Genomic DNA, 19520 nt, shown 5'->3' with positions numbered 1-19520 from the left:
TTGGTAAAATGCTAGAGAAATTACCATGAAAGTCAAGAAGGAAACAAGGACATCTACTACTATCCCAACAATTAACATTACTTTGGAAGTTTGGAGCAATGCAAAAATAAATAGAAATGAGAAGATGTCAAAAAAATAATCAGATATAAATTACTAATGTTCATAACTAGTAAAAACTTGTTTGACTAAAACTGCAAGATAATTAGATGTGTGAAAGAAATTAGAACTAATGATAAATTTTAGTAAAATAGTCATATGTCAAATACATAACAAACAATGTCTTAGACAATATCGTCAAAACAGTAACCACAACAAAATACTCTGGACTAATTTCACAAGCCAAAAGCAGTATTTACAAGGAGAAAATGTTAACCTTACAAAAGGGATTTTAAAAAAATATTGTGTTCTAGGGTGAAGAAAACAACTACAACAACAAAATTAGTTAACATTTTTTTTTTTAGTACTTCCCACAAGCCAGACTCTCCTGAACACTTATAAGTATTACCTCATTTAATCCTCATAAAAATCCCTTGAGACAATTCAATAATTATTTCCATTTTTAAAATGAGTAAACAGCTTTTCCAAGTGCACACAAAACATTCACCAAAATAGCTCATATTTTGAGGCATAAAAGTCAAACCTTACTAATTTTGAAAGAATTGAAATTATAAACCAAGCATGTGATGTGACCAAAACAGAATTAAACTACAAATAAATAACTGAGAACCATGTGAAAAACTCCCAAACATTTCAAAATTAAGCAGCATACTTCGAAATAACTCAGAGATCAAAACAGGAGTCACACAAAAAATGTAGAAAATATTTAGAATTGGATAAAAATGAAAACACAATATATCCAAATAGGTGGGATTCAGCTAAACCAAGGCTTAGGGGAAAATACATAGCATTAAAACAAGAAAGTTCTCAAATAAAATATTTAACCTTCTACCTTAAGAAACTAGAAATTGAAGAGTAAGTTAAACCCAAAGCAAGCAGACAGAAAAAATAATAGAGAACAGAAATCAATAAAATTGAAAACAGAACAAAAGAAAAGAAAAAGATCAAAGCTAGTTTTCTGAAAACACCAATAAAATTGATAGGCTTTTAGCCAGAATGATCAGTGAATAAAGAAGGAAGAAATTAACTACAGCAGAAATGAAAAAGAAGACATTACAGATCCAGGAGAATTTAAAAGTACAGTAAGGGAATATTATGAGCAATTTTGTGCCCACAAATGCAACAACTTATATGAAATGGAAAAGTTCCTTGAAAGAAACAAATCTCCAAAACTCACTGAAGAAGAAGAAACAGACAACCTAAATAAGCAGAACTGGAAATGGAAAGACCCAGACACAACCCCATGGACTGTAGCCTGCCAGCCTCCTCTGTCCATGGGATTCTCCAGGCAAGAATAATGCAGTGGGTTGCCATTTCCTTCTCCAGGGGATCTTCCTGACCCAGGGATCAAACTCGTGTCTTCTGCATTAGCAGGCAGATTCTTTACCATTGAGCCATCTGGGAAGCCCTTAGGAGCTACTAAGAAAGTGAAGTCGCTCAGTCATGTCTGACTCTTTGTGACCCCATGGACTGTAGCCCACCAGGCTCCTCCATCCATGGAATTTTCTAGGCAAGGGTACTGGAGTGGGTTGCCATTTCCTTCTCCAGGGGATCTTCCTGACCCGGGGAGTGAACCCGGGTCTCCCATATTGGGGGTAGACGCTTTACCATCTGAGCCACCAGGGAATCCCTTAAGAGCTACAGACACTGTTTAGAGGTGTTAGGAGCTACAGACACCTCTAAAAGCACCTTAGCAACTGAACGAACTCCTCCTTCCTTGTTTAATAAAGATGTTTTATCTTTTACCTAAAGGCAAGCTTCCTATTTCAGCTGAGATTCTAGCCTTGCCCAGGGTACCCAGTTCTCTTCTTGGATAATGGGACCTGCCCCCCATTCCTCAGAAGAAGTCAAATGTAGAAGAAGGAGATATGGGTTTACAATTAGTAGAATACTGCCAAACTTTGGGGGAAATGTGAGAACATATTTATGAGAATAAGGATTGATGGTATTCAATTAAGGAGAAAGAAAATATCATTTTAGATCAGGCTCAATTTATGGTTATGGCTGAATTGATTAGAGATTCTGAATTTAATCCTCTCATTTAGCCATCTGGGGCTGAATAATGAATACTTGGACTCAGGACTGGGCTGTACCAAACAAGTTGAATTTTCTTGGTATAAGAAAAAAGAAGAAATTCCAATATAGAGATAACATGAGTGAATGGGCTTATTATATGTTACCACTCACCAACCTATAACCAAGGGTCACATTCTATCACTAAGAATCTAAATCATCAATTTAGGGGATAATAATTGACTTTTCTTTTCAATGAAAGAGGCTAAACAGCAAAAATCTGAACACAAGGCATGTAGTAAAGACATTTATTTTATAAATAAATGTTTATTTATAAACAAACAATTGGAATAATAATTTGTTCCAATTATACAGTATACATATATATATATATATACTTTTATGTGTGTATGTGTATATATGAACACACATTTATACATTTTTGTTTATGATGTAAAATTTCATTATATCTTACTGAATGTCATGGTCAAAAATATTTGACAGCCAATGTTCTGGTTTGTTATAGATGACCTGATACACACAAGCTAGCAGCAGCAAGAAGCAATTCTTTCTAAAGCTGAGCTTCACACTAGAGAGTCCTAAAAGGCAATGAAAGAGAGAATATTTCATTAGTGATATCTTGTTGTTTTTTTAACCTGGGTACAGATGACTTGAAGGAAGGAACTATAGCAATTCATAAGTAGTGACACGAGGAGAACAACATGGCCAGGACTGGGTAACAAGAATACAAGTGAGTCCCAGAGTTGGCTGGAATGAGTGATCTCAACCAACCAAAAGGAGAGTTCTGCTACAGGAGGAGGAAAGGAAGAGCGCATGGGAATGGAAGACTGCGAGTGATCCTTCCGCATGTGACCAGCAAATTCAGCTGTAAAACCTAGTGAAAGAGAACAAAGTAGGTAGAACCACTAAAAGTACTGAGGGTTTACATCCCTGTCTAACGAATCACCCTGACCACTCAATGTTCTGACTTTCTGGAAATCACCCAACATTTATCCCACTTTCATACATCACTAACAGAAGAGCCAAAGGATGCATCCCCAGAAAGCAAACTGGAAATTTACATCCAAAATCATAAATTATACAAATCTTTGCTCTATAATAATCTCAAAGAAAAAAATCAAAGCTATTCACAGGAGAAATTAAAATAAGGAGAAATAAAAAAAAACACAACCAACCCAGACTGCTGATAACTGTTGCTACCAACTAAGTGGTGAGTTTCCTTTACTGTGAATTTCACAGAATATAAGCATCTGATGAGGATTCTCCATGACAAGAGATCATGTGTGGTGGAAATAAAAATAAAGACAATGTACAGCCCCCCAAATGATGGAGCTTCCCCCGACCCAGCTAACATGAAAAGCTATCATTTCTTCTGCAAAAACAATTCTTTTTGTTCTTTGTTCATCCTGCCTCTGCCATAAAGATTATCAATAAGATAACCAATCAGGGAATTACCTCCACATCCTGTAATTGCCCAACCCAAAACAGAACACAATTTCTTTGAACTGTCCTCAACATCATCTAATCCACATTCAAATCTTATGTGAGAGTTGGACTATAAAGAAAGCTGAGTGCAGAAGAACTGATGCTTTTGAACTGAGGTATTGGAGAAGACTCTTGAGAGTCCCTTGGACTGCAAGGAGATCCAACAAGTCCATCCTAAAGGAGATCAGTCCCGGGTGTTCATTGGAAGGACTGATGTTGAAGCTGAAACTGCAATTCTTTGGCCACCTGATGCGAAGAGCTGACTCATTGGAAAAGACCCTGATGCTGGGAAAGATTGAGGGCAGGAGGAGAAGGGGACGACAGAGGATGAGATGGTTGGATGGCATCACCGACTCAATGGACATGGGTTTGGGTAAACTCCGGGAGTTGGTGATGGACAGGGAGGCCTGGCGTGCCGAGGTTCATGGGGTCGCAAAGAGTCGGACACGACTGAGTGACTGAACTGAACTGAACTGAGCTAAGTTTTGAGCTGCCCTGTGGTATCCCAGTCTGTGTGTCACATGCTGTTTTCGCTATTTAGTCGCTTTAGTCGTATCCTACTCTATGTGATCTCATGGACTGTAACCCATGAAGCTTCTCTGTCCATGGAATTCCCCAGGTAAGAATACTGGAGTGGATTGCTATTAGGGATCAAACTCGCATCTCCTGTTTGGCAGGCAGATCTTTGACCACTGAGCCACCTATTACATGTTAGTACCATTCAAGCTGCAGAAAAGAGAAGTTATTTCATTGAAATGGAAGCCTTGGGGTGTTAGGGATTAATTCCCTCACAGAACCCTGTTGAAATGGCTCCAGGGCTTTCTGTATATCATATTATTTAGCTTAATAACAATCCTAGGAAAAAAGAACAATTATTATCATTCCTATCTTACAGACAGAGAAAGGCCAGGAAGCACAGACTGGCCAGGTTGTCTAAGATCTAAGGATCTGAACCGAAGTAGTCTATTGGTAGAGATGTTTCATCACAGAAGTTATTTGGCTTCCACTAAAATGTTATCACAAGCTACTTAGTTATCTAAGGTCAAAACCTGTATCATACTGTCATTACCCTGACCTTCTGCAGCCAGTCAGAGCTCCACTGAAGGCAAACATCGCTTCCCTCCAAACTCCTCTTTTATTCCCACTGCCATTCTGCAAGTTCAAGTACTCATTATCTCTCGTTGAACTGCTGCAACAATTTCTAAACTGCAGTACTTACCTCTGGTCATCTCTTCCTATAATCAAACAAACTCTTAAAGAATAATGTTCCTAAATATAGCTCTGCTTTGCAACTCCTTGCTGATAAGTAGAGAATGAGAGATAGATGATAAATAGATTGATAGATTATTTTTTAAGTTAAACTTGAGAATTTGGCATTTATATTCTTCCAAGAGTTGGCAACTGTGGTCCACTTTTCCAAACTTATTTCCCATGACCTTCCTCTGTTTCAGATAAATTAAATTATTCTCCATTTCCTGAACAAGTCCTGAATTTTCCCATCCTTATGCCTTTGTTTAATTGTCTCTGCCCATATGTCCAGATTTTGAAATTTTATCCATGCTTTATTCAACTTAATGTCATTTATTCTTCAGCATTTAGTAAGAAGACAAACAATGAAAAAGGGATTATAGTTTTTACAACAATCCCTTTCCAGTCTGCACTACACTCCTGCTCTCACAGCAAAGAAACTAATTTAACCTTCCTTTATGTTCCTATGTTACTTTGCCTTTGTTTATTTACAGGAATTACCACATTCTGCCTTATGCAGTAGTTATTTTTTTAACTTCATTTTCCTACTAGTTTATCAGGTTCTTGAAAAAACAAAACATCTTATTCATCTTTGATTCATGTCATGAAGAATAAAATAATTATCATTTCATGAATTGGACAGCATGAACATTCACATCATCAAACACAACACTGTTTTGTGGCCACGTCTCTCCTATAAGTCTGTATTTTGTTGATGAGATTTCAGAGATTGGTGGGAGAGGCTGTATGAATTTTTTTTTTTTAATATTCTGAGATAGCATTTTGGAATAGAGACTCACCCAAAAAAACAATCTAATTTTTTCTTTCTCCAGGAACAATCATTAAAAGTTATTCAAAATTTTGACTGTATTCAGGTGATACTACTTCCCTTCTCCTTGTTCACTTGGCCACCGGCATTTGTGGGCTGGACCCACCATCACCCAATGGGAGCACCCCTGAGGCTTGGCTAACACAACCGCCATATGTATATGCCTTTGTTTCTGACATCAGTTTCTGGTCTAAAGGATTCTAGTCCATGAAGCAGAATGGTTTTCAGTCTACCCAGCTGTCACAAGCCATACAGAAGTCACACGGAAAGAATGGCTGGTGGCCAATTTCTTCAGCTGAGTGCAGAGAAGGGCATGACTGGGGCCAGTGGGCTGGGAATGTGGTATGCACATTGGTAGACTTGATAGACTCCACTCCAGTTCAAAACACTTAAAATAATTATTTGATTCCACAAAAGCTCATTTCCCTAGAAGGAGGTCATTTAGCAGTGTGAGGAAGAAACTTATTTCTCAAATTTCTCAGTCATTTCTAATATGACTTTAAAAAAAAAAAAACCTTTAGATATGGGTTTTTTAAATAATAAATGCACTAAAAATAAAATTTAAAAATGTGAGCAATAAGATGTTTCCAAAGGGGATAACACTAAACATTATATATTTAATATTTTGCCTCTCATCACTGTTTTTTCTCTGCCCCTCATTGTTTCTGAAAGAGCAAGAAGTCAAGAGAGTTGTCAGAAAAACAAGAGGGTGTGGTTGAAATTAGCCATATCATTGGACACCATGTAGGGCTGGCTTGCCTAACATATACTCGGAATTACCTTGTGTTCTACCAAGTCCCCGAGGCCCCAGAAAAGGGACCTATAAAGGAAATTCAGAATAGAGCAACAAAATTTTTAACAAGCTGTGAGGCTGACTTATGAGGCACAATATGGGACCTAAGTATCATGTGGGTGGGCTTAACAATTCACTTAACGCAGTGAACGTCTGTGAGCTTACAGAGAATGTGATCACTGAGGAAAGGGAAGAGATGTCGTTGTGCTGCAGGTGACAACATCACCGTCCCAGCTTTTTATTGGTTTCATTTTTAATATGGGATTCTGTGCTTTATATTTCTCTTGCCTGCTACAGAAACCAGTGCCAAACTATTTTACATCTTTTATCATAACGAAAAAGATAAAACAACTAAAATGTAAGCCTTTATAAAATGTAGAAAGTTCTCTATATGTATTCTCTAAATGTAGGAGCACTGACTGATAAGTCTTAAAAATAAAAATCCATTAACAGAGAAGGAGAAATGAGTCTCTAGTGCCACATCTGGGATAAGGGAAAGGGAGGAGAGAAAGAAATGAAAGAGGAAAAGTGAAATAAACACAGTGACTTGCACCAGTGGAGTTGCCATCTTGGTTGGCAGCCAAGATTTATGAGGAGTGTCTATTGCAGTTTCTCTTAACTTCCCCAGGGGCTTCCCTGGTGGCTCATAGAACCTGTCTGCAATGCAGGAGACCCAGGTTCCATCCCTGGGTCAGGCAGATCCCCTGGAGAAGGAAATGGCAACCTACTCTAGTATTTTTGCCTGGAGAATTCCATGGACAGAGGAACCTGGGTTAAAGTCTATGGTGTCACAAAGAGTCAGACACGACTGAGCAACTCACACTTTAACTTCCCCAGACAACTCAGCTGACACATGGTTTATTTCAAACACAGTATCACCAGCCTGTGTGCCATCCTTTAGACGCTGAGTGAAAGACTAAGAAAGGTGTGTGTCAGGGGCAGATGGGTGATGACTGATAAGACCAACACAGCCTCTACTGCTGCCAAGAAACAAACGGCCTCCCATTCTTTCTTACCTCCTCACATGCAAAACAGTGACAAATGACAAAACTTTAAGTGAGGCTAGCAGTGTCTCAAAAAGTCCTAAACCAACTGATCACGTACTTGTCCCTGAAGTAGATGCTGGGGATATTATGGAGAATATGACCTGCTCCCTGTCCTCAAAGGCTCCCAGGCAGCAGAGAGAGATAGATGCAGAAACAGGCACATCATTATTATTCGATAAGTTAAGAGATATAAGAGAAAAGCAAGAGATGCCAGGTCTTTAGAGAGGATGAAATCTCTCCCAGCAAGGAGGAGTCCAGAGACGTTATTGTGAAGGTGGCCAAGCAGGACCTGACATGTTGTCATCAGATGGATCCACTTTCAATTGCTAGTTTTCTTCATGCAGAGGTCCTTAATCAGTAGCATCTATAGGAGATTACAGAGTGGACATTCCTTTTCTGGTGATAGGGTCATAATGTAAGAGATTAGGGAGAATGTAAGGATGATACTTTTCTTAAAAGTTAGAAGCGGGTCCATGGTGGGACAGACTGAAAAGGTGACACAAAGAGAAGCAAAATTTAGATAGAAGGATGGAATCCTCATAGCTCCGAGGCCCTGGTCTTAGTTATCTCTGAGGTTTAGCAGCACAGTTTCCATGTCGTTTTTATGTGAAATACCACAGCCTCTGCCTAATAAATGTGTCTTCCTGAAACTAGCTAGTTTGGTTTTTATCACTTGCAGCAATCAAGAGACTTGAACCATAACACACATTAGCAATGACTTGACATCTTCCTTGTCTGACAGTTACCTTTCTCTTCTCAACTTCCCCCTTTCCAAGAAGAGTCAGCCCAGTCTTAGCGCTGCCAATTTCTCCTTGTTCTGTCAATTCATACATTGAAAATTTAGCCAATATTCCTGCCTCTTGGTTAGTTGTACTCCTACTTGTTCCATATCAAGGTTTCCCAAAGCCACTTCCCATTTCCAAGTATTCAATACATTGAAATGCTGTCTACCAAGAGCCTTCACCAGAAAATCCAACTGAGTGGGTTGAGGGTGGGGTCCAAGAGTCTATATTTTTCATATACAATGGAATATTACTCAGCCATAAAAATAATGAAATCATGCCATGTGTAGCAACATGGATGAACCGAGAGATTATTGTATTAAGTGGAGCAAGCCAGACAGCGAAAGACAGATACCATATGATATTGTTTATATGTTTATATGTGGACTCTAAAAGAAAAAAATGATACAAATGAACTTACATCCAAAGCAGAGACTCACAGACACAGAAAACAAACTTATGGTTACCAAAAGGGAAAGGGGGTGGGGGATGGATAAATTAGGAGGCTAGGATTAACATTATACACTACTATGTATAAAATAGATAAACAACAAAGACCTACTGTATAACACAAGCAACTATACTTAATATCTTGTGATAACCTATAAAGGGAAAGAATATGAAAGATAGTATATATGTATATATATATACATACATATATATAGATATAATGTATATATATTTATATATGTAAATGTATATATAAATATTTATATATGTAAATTTTATATAAATACATATATATGGCTGAATCACTTTGTTGTACACTTGAAGCTATCACAACATTGTAAACTGACTATACTTCAATTTTTAAAAGTCATTATAAACAAAAATAGACATTTTTCAAAACACACCCTGGTTAATTCTGAGGTACAACCAGGTGGAAGCATTGCCATGCCAGATGACTCACGAAGCCCATCACCTTGAAGAGTGTACTGAGTGTCCCTGACACGGCACAAATTAACGGTTCAGCCTCTCACCAAGCTTTCCTAATCAGTCTGCATGTCCTCAAAGAAAGCGGAATTCACAGAGGCTCAGAAGTAGTTAACAGCAGTCTTAAGCTGTTCAGAGAACTACTCTGAAGGGGCTGGGGATGATTTCATCCTGGAAGGTGGGTGTGGCAGGGGCAGACCTGGCCCCTTACACAAGCTGCCTTTGATTTCCTTCATGTTGGAGATGGATGATGTAGAAGAAATTTGCTTCCTTTCAAAGCCTAAAGTTCCCTCATAAGCCAGTATAATTTTCCTGAAAAGTGGCTTTCCAACAGGGCTACCCCCAAAGGAGGTGGACACGGTGATCCCAGAGGCAGCAGCAAAGCTGAAATACAGGACTGAGATGTTTTGAATACCGTCCAGCACTGTCACCTTTGGAACAAACTGTTCTTTCTCATGAGAGATGACAAGAGTTTCCCAGCAATCATTTTTTGAATTTTTTGAAAGTGGGTGCCAGGTGGAAGAAGGATTTGATGTCCTGGAATGCCAGTTCAGGAAAGGAAGTACCTTTCCCAGTCCTTCCTTAATTCGCTGCGGTTTTGACAGGGCCTGAGCTGAAGCCATCTTAAACACCCTCACAGGCTCTTATACTCTGACAGGTGCCCTTTCACGGGAGGCATGATACCACAGGTGTTTCAAGTTTTTTCTCTACAAGAATGGACACTTTTTATGTACCTCAGGCTCTCATATTTTCATTCTATTATGTTTTACTTGTATTTCTACCAAACCTGCAGAATTGGGGGTTTAAGAATCAGCAGGGCTTGAAATGATTAGAGTCAAAAGAACTCTACCTTGGGACTTCCGTAGTGGTCCAGTGGCTAACTCTCTGGGGTCGGGGCTTTGAACCCTGGTCCCCCCTGGGAACTAGATCCCACATACCACAATATAAGATACCGCAAGCTGCACCTAAGACCTGTTACAGCCAAATAAATAAAAATGAACAAAAACAACAACAACAAAACTTTGCCTTTTGGCCAATAGCATCCCCCATCCTAACTTTGACTTCTATTTTCTGCACCCCCCCCCACTACTTTCTCCCTTCTGTTTCCCCCTTCCTCCCTCCCCGCCCCCCCCCCCCCCCCCCCCAGCTCTCCACACTCAGAGCGAGCGTGCCCTAAACAGTGACAAACTTGCATGTGCTTCCTTTATGACTAAACTCCTGGGCCTCTCGCCAACCCCCCACAGATGGTCGCAAACATCAGACACCCCTTTAGGGGAGCCCCACGTTTGCAACCCGGCTGGAAACGGCCAGGCGGAGAAGCGTGATGGGGAGTGGCGGTGTCTTGGTCCTAGGGGAAGGCGCAGCCGCTTCCAGGAGGAAACGGGCGTTTCCTTCCCACGCGCTCGGCGAGCTCTGGGTCCTGGCCCCGGGCCTCCACCCAGCCCCGCCCGGAGCTCTGGGAAAAGCCAGTCGCCACACACAGGCACACGCAGGCCCGGGGGCCGCGCCCAAAGGAGAGCGGCACCCACGGCCAATTGCTATGGCAACCCCGGGGTTCGTTCCATTCCCCACCCCGCCGGTCCCCCCGCCTCCTGCCTGAGCGGCAGCCAACCGGCTTGAGCGCGTCCTAGGAGCGCGCTATAAAACCTGCGCTGTGGCGCTGGCCGGGGGCGAGCCCGACCTGGAGCGGGACGAGCGGAGCCAATCTCAGACCTGGAAAAGGCGTGTGAGAGCGACCCGGGAAAGCCTGAACATGCAGGGTGCGCAGAGCCAGAGTCTCGGTCTGCCCAAGCAGTGCCTCTGCCTGGCTTTCCTGCTCCTCCATCTCCTGGGACAGGTGAGTGGCGCACTCGCCAGGTGCCTCTGGTCACTTTCTGAGCAAAACCCCTGTTCGATCCCTGGCTCACTCAGCTTTCCAGCGTCCCTGATGAGAAGTTTCTCCTTCTGGTCTTGCCCGCCCCCAGGTCGCTGCGGTTGAGCGTTGCCCCTCCTCGTGCCCGGCCACGTGCCCCCCAAAGCCGCCGGCCTGCGCCCCCGGGGTGAGGGCGGTGCTGGACGACTGCTCCTGCTGCCTGGTGTGCGCTCGTCAGCGCGGCGAGAGCTGCTCCGTGCTGCTGCCCTGCGAGGAGAGCCGCGGCCTCTTCTGCGACCGCAGAGCGGACCCCAGCGCCCAGACTGGCATCTGCATGGGTAAACCTGCCCCCACCCGCCCCCTGACCTCCTGTCTCTCCATAGCGGAGCTGTCCCCTCTTTCCTCTCCTCCTCTCTTTGTTCCTAGAGGGTGATGCGCAAATACTAATGGTGATGCCCTAGTTGATGTTTATGGAGCACCTGTACCAGGGATGGTCTGGGGTCTCGTGGGGTTTGGGGGAGAGCCAGAAGCTCGAAGGAAACCTGCCCTCCTGCGGAGGTGAGAAGCGTCGGTCACTTGCCTCCCTAGAGAAGAATCCAAATAGACCGGGAGCAGAGCAGAGTTAAGGGCCAGTGAAGTCATTTCCTATCCACGTTTCCAGGGGACGCTTGGGGGGTGATGGAAACTTCGGCTTACTCACAGGCTCAGAGTTCCCCCAACTGTAGCCATTCAGGCTTGTTTTCACACCTGTAATTGTCCCATCTGAGCCAAAGCAGCCCCTACTCTCCTGGGACCTATGGAACCCCTGTCTGAGTTGTGAGTAAAATCAAGCTGGTGAAACTCAATCAGTCCGGGATCAATTTCCCACCTGGTGTACCATTTAGTTGGAGGCTGTCCCCACCTCCCTGGATGAGGGGGCTTGGAATAGTCTTTTAGCTTCTTTTCTAAACTAGTGATGATTTATTGTGCTGGAATGCCAAGGAATCTGAAGCCTTTCCCAGTTTGCCCAGTTAACCTGTTTGGAGACTGAAGAACTCTGTTTTTCTTTTTCATTCTGAGCTCCTGGAGTAGGAGAATCTAAGGAGGTTCTTGCAAAACGACCTTTTCATTGGGATCAAAAGCTGTGGGACCTTGGGAGTGTCACTTCACGGTTGGGCCCCTCTTCCTTTGTCCGTAACATGAGTGGCAGGACTGGGTGGTCTTGAGTGTTTCTTTTTCCTCTGGGAAGCTCCATGAGGACATCTCTCTACTGGTGATAGATCAGCAACCAGATGCCTTCAACTAGAAAAAGAATGAATTGGGGTTTGGAACATGTGCTGTGCATCTTCTGCAGCTTCGCCAGTGCATCCTGTTCTTTTTTTTTCTCTCCCCTTCCCTTTCGGCTCTTCTTCCCCAAGACTCTTCACCACCCTATTAATAATCACTGTAGCCCGCCAGGCTCCTCTTTCCATGGGATTTCCCAGGCAAGAATACTGGAGTGGATTGCCATTTCCTTCTCCAGGGGACCTTCCCGGCCCAGGGATTGAACCCGGGTCTCCTGCATTGTAGGCAGGTTTTGTACCATCTGAGCCGCCAGGGAAGGCCCTTCCCTCTATGCTCTTCTTCCCCATTATTCTAGCGGTAGAAGGAGACAACTGTGTGTTCGATGGAGTCATCTACCAGAGTGGGGAGACCTTCCAGCCAAGTTGCAAATACCAGTGCGCCTGCCAAGATGGACAGGTTGGCTGTGTGCCCCGCTGTGAAGAGGACCTGCTACTGCCCCAGCCCGACTGCCCAGCTCCCAGAAAAGTTAAAGTGCCGGGGGAGTGCTGTGAAAAGTGGATCTGTGACTCCAATGAGACGGGGACATTAGGGGACCTCCAGACCCTTCCAGGTAAGAAATTCAACATACCTGAATTTAACAGTCCCAGCACAGGAAGAAATGCAGGCAGGAAGTATGTGTGCTCTTTGGGATTTGTAGTGAGAAACTGGCTTCAAGTTTCTGGCCATTCATTCGTGGAGTCCAGCTGGCCCACGGAGATTAGACACATCACGTGTGGGAATCCCAGCCAAGTTATTGAAGTATGCACACAGCCTCTCCTGAAGAAGAGTCATGCTCAGTGGTTCTTTTGAGTCATAGGAGTGATTTTTGTAGTCTTATTACATGACTACTATTTATATTTTAGTTTGTCTCACTTGACCCTTATTAACATTGCAAAGGTATGTTTTGGCAACTTTATGCAAAACACACAATTGATATAGCTTCTATATTTATGGCAAGAGTCAGTTTATGTGAGTCACTCAGTCATGTCCAACTCTTTGCAGCCCCATGGACTGTAGCTCTCCAGGCTCCTCTGTTCATGGAATTCTCCAGCCAAGACTATGGGAGCAGTTAGCCATTCCCTTCCCCAGGGGATCTTCCCGACCCAGGGATTGAACCCAGGTTTCCCACATTGCAGGTAGATTTTTTACCGTATGAGCCAATGGGGAAGTCCATCAATTCAAGGGGAATGCCTTTTAGGTCATTTGCAAAGGGCCTGGTGATAGCTCTTTTTTTTCTGGATTCTGTCAACTACCTGTGCACTCTTAAGACTATGTCCCCTAAGGAATGCCATCCCTGGACAAGTGTCACAGAGAAATGCCACCTTTCTAGATGCTGTAGGAAGGATCAAGTAACACTTTAGGATCTTTGTTTGCTTTTCCTTTTGTTTTGGCTCATAAAGGAAATGACTTTTTTTTTTTTTTGGAAGAGCAAAAATTCAAGATCCAGTAGAGAATATTTTGGAAGCCATTAGTCAGCCAGATTATTTACACTGGCAGGACACAGAACTTTACAGTCTTTCTGAAGTCAGGAATTATCAGCCATGCCTTACAGATAGGAAAATTGCCATGTAAGGGAGGAGATGTGCCCAGCATGTTAAGGCCAGCATATTAAGTATTGAGACTGAACTGTCTGAAAGTGATTGTATCCCACAACCCAGACAACCAGTTGCACCTCCCTAAGGCAGAGTTTTACTTTCATCACTATTTTGAGTTGGTTGGTTCTACTTTCTCATCCAATTGCAATTATTAACTGATCATCTTTCTAGACAAAAATCACATGTTGAAATCCTGTGATTTCAGTACAATTTATGGAATGGTTCTTGATGCTATACGGTGTTGTGTTCTTAAAACTACTAAGCGTCTCAAAGACGGGTTCTCCTAAACTTCTCATGAACAAATCGGACAGTCATTCCACAAAGATTTCTTGAAGGTCAACTGTGCACTAGGCATTGTGCTACCTGTTTGGGGCTTATAAATACAGAGTTTCAGGTCTGTCCCCTGAAAGCACCTGAGTTGAGCCGGTACCTGATTGGATGAGATGCTTTTTCTAATGATGGTTGAAAGGACCACTCTGCCATCCCCATGTTTCACTCAATAGTGCTGTCTTTATTCCAAACTCCCACAGCCTACAGGACAGAAGCCACCCTAGGAGTTGCAGTCTCGGACTCAAGTATCAACTGCATCGAACAGACCACAGAGTGGAGCGCGTGTTCCAAGAGCTGCGGCACGGGCTTTTCCACCCGAGTCACCAACAGGAATCCTCACTGTGAGATGGTGAAGCAGACCCGGCTCTGCATGGTGCGGCCCTGTGACCAAGAGCACAGGCAGCCGACAGACAAGGTACAAGCCTGGGGGAAGCCTCCCGTGACAGAGGAGGTGGCCTTGCTCACTGGGCCCTGTGTATTAGCAAATCTCTGTGATGTTAGTTGGCTCTGCAGTCAGCTCCAGTAGAGGAGTTTACCTTTTTTTTTTTTCCTCTCTTTAATGTATTGAAATATCCTAAGCAACTCACAGCAGGTAAAGAGGGAGAAGTCAGGAACGTCCCTGGTGGTCCAGTGGTTAAGACTCCATGCTTCCATTACAGGGGGCACAGATTCCATCCCAGGTCAGGGAACTAAGATCTACATGCCACGTGGTGCCACCAAAAACAGAAAAAAAGAGGGAGAGGTTGGACAACTCTAATGCTGTCCCCAATTGAGAAAAGTCTGGCAAATCTCATTTCATCCTGGAAAAACACAGTTACTCAATGATCAAGCATGCTTGATTTTAGAGAGGTCATTTCTGAGCCCAGTTGTCTTCACCCTTTAGGTTTAGTCTGAAAGAAGCAACAGAGTAGGGACCACATCTGCCTTCCAAATCCCTCCATCCTCCACATCCTACCTGGGACGTACTGTGTGCTTGATAAACAACTGTGGATGAATAAATGAATGGGTGTCTGGGAATTATTTTCAGTCTTTTAAAAAGCCTAGTGCCACCAGTACATTTGCCAGGAAGAGGCGATATGTGCCAAATAAAATAGCACATTGCTTTCCTTTTTTGCTGGAATGATATCAACTCAGTGTGTTAATGCTGAGCAGAAGGCATGCAGATCAGAAGCTATGATTGGTTCCTGATGACATCACAGTCCTTGTTAGCAGAACCCAAGATCAGATAAATGCAATACTCAAATCAAACTAGTTGATGGACCCTTGTACAAACCTAAGGCCAAAATAAAATAGTCCCTAGCAATGAAAGATTTACATATCTCTCCACTGAGGCAATATCATCTCATGCTTAAGAGCACAACTCTGGAGCCAGACAGCCTGACTTTAAATCCTGGCTTCTCAAATGAGCTAGCTGTGGGACTTGGGTGATTTTCTTAACCTTTAAGCCTCAGTTCCTTCCCTTAGATAACAGAGACATTAACAGTAGCTACAGTTCCTTACTCAGAGTTGTCATGAAGATTAAATTCCATGACTTTGCAAAGTACTGGGCATAGATTGCTGCCCCGGCGCTCAGATGCTTAGTTGAGTCCGACTCTTTGCGACCCATGGACTGTAGCCCACTGGGTTCCTCTGTCCATGGGATTCTCTAAGAATACGGGAATGGGTTGCCATTTCCTCCTCTAGGGAATCTTCCCTACCCAGGGATCGAACCCTGGGGCTCTTACATCTCCTGCATTGCAGGTGGATTCTTTACCACTAGCGCCACCTGTAAGCATAGATTACTGTATTAATATACATATCATTACTTGATATTAACCATCATTTCTGTTATTGGTAAAATAAGAGTCTCTAGTGGTTGCATTGTTATATGGCTACTTAGCTCTCTGACTTTTTAAGATCCATTCTAACTTTCTGCTTCTTCTGCCAGTTTAGAAAGAACACCTGGAAACACCTTCCTCTCTGTTTCTATCCCTTCATCTCTCTCTCTCACTCACTCACTCACTCACACACACACAAATGTTGCAGACCTTGTGCCTTTTGGTTTATATTGGCAAAAATATACACTAAGTATTATAAATATCAACAAAGAAAAAGCAAGAGCCTTTAAGTATTGTCAAGAACATAGTACTTTATTACATAAGGCTTTTCAATGCCATGACTTTAACATTTTGCTTTTTCTACTGTTTCTTTTTCCAGAATTTATATTTTTTTCTTATAAAAAATATAATCTTGCACCCAGTTTAATATTAGGAGATATTATATTTAAGATATTTATTTATAGTATATGTATATATTTCATTAAAAGTCCAGAAATGTGCTCAGAATCTAGGGAAATGCTAGCCCAATAATCATTACTTCCTTGTCACTGAAAGATTCTTAACTATGAAACAGTGCTTCTGTAAGTGTGGTCCCCAGACCAGCAGCATCATCTAAGAACTTTTTAGAATTGCAAATTGTGGGGATCCACATCAGATCTACTGAATCAAAACCCTAGGTTTAAGGCCCAACAATGTATGTTTTAGCAATGTGTGTTAGTACATTTTCATGTACTCTTAAAGCTTTAGAGCTACTGATTTTAGAGAATTCCAAGTCTCATCACTCCACAATCTATGGACTGTGCCTAAAAAGGTAAAAAACAGTGGAGAATTGTGACAAATTAGGTGAAGAAATCTAGGTGGGAAATTAACATATTATCAGTGTCTTACTGCATTATCAGTATTGGGGTTCTTCATCAATAATTACTAATGGAATGTTGAATAAATTCCCTAATTACCATGCCTTCATGGAAAATAACCTTAAATCACACTGTCTTACACTTTCCTGAGGTCACAGTGTAATATCAGCAGAAAAAATGAGCTTTGTGTCAGACAAATTCAATTACTAGTTGTCTTCTGATCACTTCAGCCTTCTGAGACTCCATTTACATATCTATAAAACTTGAGCAATTGCTCTTTACATGAATAATTGCTCCTTGTATGAGTGAATGTTGCTAATAAGGTTAAGTGAGTTAATATCTGAAAAAATTTGAAACATTAATAGGCTTGCAGTGATGCCATATTTATTCCATTTCTCTTTATAGCACCTAAAGAATGTATTGGACTAAAACTAATGCCAGTTTTCTTATGATAGCTTGACAAAGCAACTTTCTTTATCATGCATATGCTTTCACCTTCATGCATATGTCGCTTGGTCAAAATATGGTTATAGACAATTAGGCACGGTTTCCACATTCTAGGTAGGGAGGCAGATGAATACAGGAAGCAGTTAAGAACTGTACCTGTCTGAAGGGCAAAGAATTTCCCAGAATCTCTTGGTTTATGTATCATGGCCCAGAACTTTGCCACAAGCTCCCAGGTATTCTGGGGGAAGCAAATACTTGTAGTGGACCACACTGCTAGAACAAAATTAACATTCTGTTAGCAAAGAAGAAGGAGCAACAGATATTGGGTAGGCAACTAGCAATTTATTCCATATGCCTAGATGGGTCCGTTAGAGGAAAGATGGCCATTTCATGCATCACTCCTTTTCTTCTTTCTTAGAAAGGAAAAAAGTGTCTCCGTAGCATCAAGTCACTCAAAGCCATCCACCTGCAGTTTGAGAACTGCACGAGCCTCCACACCTACAAGCCCAGGTTCTGTGGGATCTGTAGTGATGGCCGGTGCTGCACTCCCCACAACACCAAAACCATCCAGGTGGAGTTCCAGTGCTCCCCAGGGCAGATCCTCAAGAAGCCAGTGATGGTCATCGGGACCTGCACCTGTCACAACAACTGTCCTCACAGCAACTCGTCTTTCCTCTAAGACTTAAAGCCAAACACCAGCAGCAAGAAGATGTAACTCGTCCCTTGAGAAGCCCACCGACAGAGGCAAACTGCAGCCACCCACCATCAAATGAATATAAGAAAAATTACCCTCCTCTGAGTCTCATGTATTTTCTGTGGTCATATGAGGTCAGTTATATCTGTCTTTTTTTTCATGAAGGATATGATTAACTATAAACCTGGAATCAAGGTAAGCTCAGGAGCGTACTTAGGGATGACTTTTTCTTTTACATGTTTACTACACACATTTACTACACGTTTACTCCATGTGAAAACTTCAAAATTTCAGAAATCAGATACAGATCTTACTGTGTAAACAGTATCACATTGTGCTCATTTTGTTATACACTTGTAAAATTTCAAGAAAAGGTCACTGTAATGAAATGACATGGTGAAGTCCAAGGTCATACTGAGAGTATTGTCATATAAATATTTCACCATGGATTGAGGATTGACCTAAGGGTTCTCTGTGCAGCACTCTTTTTCAGTAACTCAACTCTGAACTTCAGATTCTGAGATCTGATGAAACATATAGTTCTCCAACTTGAAATCTGTTTTCTGTGTACATGGAAAACAAGCTATATCTACAATAATGGAATGCTTATTAATTAAGTGCACTGGTGTCATAAACTGGCTCCATTTCAGACAAGTTGACTCCTTTCCAAAAGAAAGAAGCTAAACAGAAAATTACCCCTTATACAGAGATGACCAGCCTCTATCAGCCCTCAGACATTTGTATGTGTCTGGAGGTTCCTGGGGATCACTAGTTTTTTAATTCAGAAGAAGCAGAACCCATCAGCAGGGTTCCTCTTACCTTACCAATGAATAAACTAAGGCCCAAAGCACCTGATTATAACTTTTGGTGACTTTCAAATATGCTGGTAGTAGAATTTTGAAAAAGAAAAACAAAATCGACATGACTGCAGTGGCGAGATACCACAAACTCCATGGGAGTTCAGAATTATTGAACAGATGCCCCAAACTTATCCTTGGGTCTTAGTTAGGCAAACTCATGAACAAGATATATGCATCTACATATGTTTATCTAACTTGTCAGGCTATAAGATAGACTGCAAATTTAAATGTATACATTCTTCTATTGTCATCCTATGTGTTCAGCTTTTCTACTTTAAAGTATTTATATAAATGTAAATTATACATTTTTAAAAATATTCTTTTTACTTTCGCTACTTGTTGGACATTACTAAATAAACATTATCTTATCAAAGTGTGACTCTGCTATTAGTTTTGTGCTTCGGAGTTGTTTATTGAAAGTATAAATTCAATGAAAATTTACCAATTAAATCAGATAAAAAGTGACAGCATCTATTGAAAGCAAAGTGGATTCTTTTAG

At 41.9% G+C, this 19520-nt stretch overlaps 1 protein-coding gene across 1 annotated transcript; it reads left to right on the top strand.

The window, feature by feature from the left end:
- The first annotated feature begins 10869 nt into the window (after positions 1-10869).
- On the top strand, positions 10870-19394 carry CCN3 (cellular communication network factor 3). Its single transcript, XM_043880184.1, has 5 exons — positions 10870-11104; positions 11232-11457; positions 12738-12992; positions 14547-14761; positions 17886-19394. The coding sequence occupies exons 1-5, from the start codon at positions 11021-11023 to the stop codon at positions 18144-18146; spliced, it is 1041 nt and encodes a 346-aa protein (XP_043736119.1). The 5' UTR covers positions 10870-11020; the 3' UTR covers positions 18147-19394.
- Positions 19395-19520: the final 126 nt, after the last annotated feature.

This window comes from Cervus elaphus, chromosome 21, assembly GCF_910594005.1.
Source record: "Cervus elaphus chromosome 21, mCerEla1.1, whole genome shotgun sequence".
NCBI lineage: Eukaryota > Metazoa > Chordata > Mammalia > Artiodactyla > Cervidae > Cervus > Cervus elaphus.
Note: the sequence above shows the minus strand (reverse complement) of the source record. Positions and strands in the feature narration are given on the sequence as shown.

What these genes read in the sequence shown, in the direction of transcription:
- CCN3 (XM_043880184.1), top strand. Translation starts at nt 11,021, where the DNA reads ATGCAGGGTGCGCAGAGCCAGAGTCTCGGTCTGCCCAAGCAGTGCCTC. An exon ending in TCCTCCATCTCCTGGGACAG is followed by an intron (nt 11,105 to 11,231) that starts GTGAGTGGCGCA and finishes GCCCGCCCCCAG; the next exon opens with GTCGCTGCGGTTGAGCGTTG. An exon ending in CCAGACTGGCATCTGCATGG is followed by an intron (nt 11,458 to 12,737) that starts GTAAACCTGCCC and finishes CCATTATTCTAG; the next exon opens with CGGTAGAAGGAGACAACTGT.